This window comes from Habropoda laboriosa, unplaced genomic scaffold (genome assembly GCF_001263275.1).
Source record: "Habropoda laboriosa isolate 0110345459 unplaced genomic scaffold, ASM126327v1 scaffold200, whole genome shotgun sequence".
In the NCBI taxonomy this organism is placed as follows: Eukaryota; Metazoa; Arthropoda; class Insecta; order Hymenoptera; family Apidae; genus Habropoda; species Habropoda laboriosa.
This window is the reverse complement of record NW_017100306.1, coordinates 195634-198630: the sequence shown is the minus strand read 5'-3', so window position 1 is coordinate 198630 and position 2997 is coordinate 195634. Positions and strand designations below refer to the sequence as shown.

Here is a 2997-nt window from a genome sequence, read left to right as displayed (position 1 = left end):
CTTAAAAAAAAATAGTTTCGTTAATCACTTATAAAGAAAAATATTGTTAAACATTTTGTTTGGTTCGAACAGGGTATGTAAATGGTACACTGTTCTCCAAAAAAATTTGAAACGTGAAAAGAAACTCGGTCGAATAATCAATCTTGTAATATTATGCTTTGTTGACTACGAATAGAGTTACACACTTTCGTTTCATTTTCAAATTCATTGGTTATTTGAACAATTAAATGTCTCGTACCTTTTTAATAAAATGTTGCGAGCCATATGTAATTGTTTATTTAATTTACGAAAGTGTAAGTTTCGATATCTCACTAGTTATACTTTATATCATATTTCACCACAAGTACGGATTCTGATATAAATTGCTTTAAAATGTATAAAAATAAACATATTCTCGAATATTTCTGATTTCCGGAATTAGTGCCAGCAATTATTTGTTATGCAGTAATCTCAAACCGAAATGAATATTTAATTTGAAGTATTTTGCTAAACGATTTTATTTATTTCTATAAATTAAAGCAAGTAGAAATAGAAATTTTACTATTTCCCCTAAAACAAATGGAACAAATTAAACAATTCTTTTTATCAACGATTTGATAAATATTTCTCCTAAATATTATTCATTGTAAAGTAATTTGCTAATTCATTTAGTATAATACACACATTTTGTAGTTTTTTAAAGTATTGTTAAAGAAAATCCAGAAATCAGAAAAACATTACACATCATATTTCAAAGAGTATATGGGTATTCTGCTAAATAATTTCTAATTAATGGTGGCAAGTGCTCAGTGAGTAGTTTGTACCTATTAACAACTAACCTGGCCAAATGACTAAGAGACCTAACTTCTTTAACTAAAGGCTTTGTCAAATAAATTGGACTATAAAGTTGTCCACTATAATCTACCCAAACCTCTTTTCTATGTTCATCAACACTTTTTGAATACTCCACATAATACTCTAGCATTTTGATTGGACAATCAAAAAGGGGGATTGCAAAAGCAAGACTAGGTTCAGCATCTAATCGAAACTGCCCTACAAAATAGTGAACTCGAACAGAGGTAGGTCCTCTAGCAGTTTGCACGGATACTGCAAACATATATCTACTATCTGAACTATCCCTCATTAGCCATCTGCCAACTGCAGCATTTTTTAATAAATTTTCACTTTGCTGCCAACTAAGGCCTTCATGATACCAACCACAAGTTTGTAAAAGTCTTTTAACTTTACTCAGTCTAGCCGCATCCCGGTCCATCATATAACTGTCAAAACTCCAGGGACATGGCATCAACCACGAAATTGGTGTAGTGGGAGTTCTATCCCTGCTTTCTTCAAAATTTTCTTCGTCATTCTGAGTTTCATTTTCCTGCACCAAACCTCCACCATTGAAATTGTTTTTAGTTTTTGCAGTTATGCCTGATGCAGAATTAGGAGAATTTGTAGTAGTAGCAGTTATATTTACTGTACATTGTCCTAAACTTGCAGGAAGCTGTACAGTTGCATTTACTTGAATCTGTACTCCTGGATTAGAATTCAAAACTACAGAATTATGATTTTCAGAAACTGGGAGGCTGTTTGATTTAACATGATAAAGATTTTGAACATTATTACAACAGCAATTGAAATTTTTGTTTTGTTCCAATTCTTGTTCGCCTTTTTTAGAACTTTTAGCTTGTTGAAATTGCATCACTGGCACATTGGTCACTTGAAAACTTGAAAAAACTGGTTTCTCTTCACAATTAGCATCTGTAAAATTTCCTACAACAGTTTCCTGTGGTAACATATTTCTTCGAATCCCTGGTAGTTCTTGGCATCCACTTGGAGGTAGTAAAAACGTTCTTTCATTCTGATTCACACCTTCCTGTTGATTTTTATGTTCAGGAAGTATAACAGAAGCTTCTTGATTTTCTGTTGATAATGTTTTTTGCATAAAACATCCACCACCAGACAATTTTGGACGGATTTCCACATGTGGTGTTTGCATGAGAATGCTAGAGTCTGTACTTTGAATCAAGCAGCCTCCAGATTGTATGCTTGGTGTTGTTATTGTAACACTTCCTCCAGTTAAGTCACAGCTTGTGATAATTTGACATCCAGAACCTTGATTTTGTTGACCTTCTTTATTGATTGGAAATTCAAAACTTTGCATATTTTTTTTGGACCTCTGAAGAAAACATTCCTTTTGCTTATTAATTCTTGGTTTCTCCAAATCAAGTGTCATTGACGGATAGTTGAAAGAATTGATAATAGGTTGACTATGAATTATGGTTGGCGCATTTATAAAACAGCCACCACCACTTGTGTAGCCTTTAGGAACTAGCAGGCCACCATAATAGCAGGTTGCTTGATGAATTAGAGTATTATCTTCATTCATATTTTGAAGTTCACAGCAACCAGGAGCTGGGAATCGGTGACGACAGTTTGGACACATCACTGTCAACATTTTCCACAGAGGTATTTTATTTTCAACATAACAGTCTTATATCTGCAAACAAAAAATATTACATTTATTTTTTGTAAAGTTAGCTCTATACTTATGTTTACAACATTATTTTCAAAAATGGTAATATTAAATTCTAACATGTAAAAAATATATTTGCAATAATATTTGATAATTCATTAATAAATTCATTACATAAAAATTCAGTACAATTACAGACAAAAATTTGAAGCACATAGATGAGATAAAGTATAAATATAGTTTCACTCATTAATCCTATTTGACTGGATCTACTTAAATTTAAGATGCAATTTTATTGTGATTTCAATTCTATTATGATTTGTTTAATTAATCTTAAACGGCAACATTTAAAGAAAACAATATTTATTAGTTACATATTAATTAGTTAAGGTAATTTTGTAAAAAGTATATTTCCAATAAAAAGTTCAAATTAATAAATATGCTAACTATACAGAATATACATTTGTTGCCAACATATTACATTGATATATACCCATGTTGCACACATTTGTATATATATAAATATGTATTATTTATAA

At 30.8% G+C, this 2997-nt stretch overlaps 1 protein-coding gene across 1 annotated transcript in view; it reads right to left on the bottom strand.

Annotated features, from left to right (window-relative positions):
* Nucleotides 1-730: 730 nt before the first annotated feature.
* Nucleotides 731-2997, bottom strand: part of LOC108574012 — an 8359-nt gene continuing 6092 nt past the window's right edge. The window contains exon 2 of the mRNA XM_017936509.1: nucleotides 731-2482. Within this exon, the coding sequence (XP_017791998.1) occupies nucleotides 731-2440 (1710 nt within the window). The 5' untranslated portion in view covers nucleotides 2441-2482. The remainder of the gene's footprint in view (nucleotides 2483-2997) is intronic.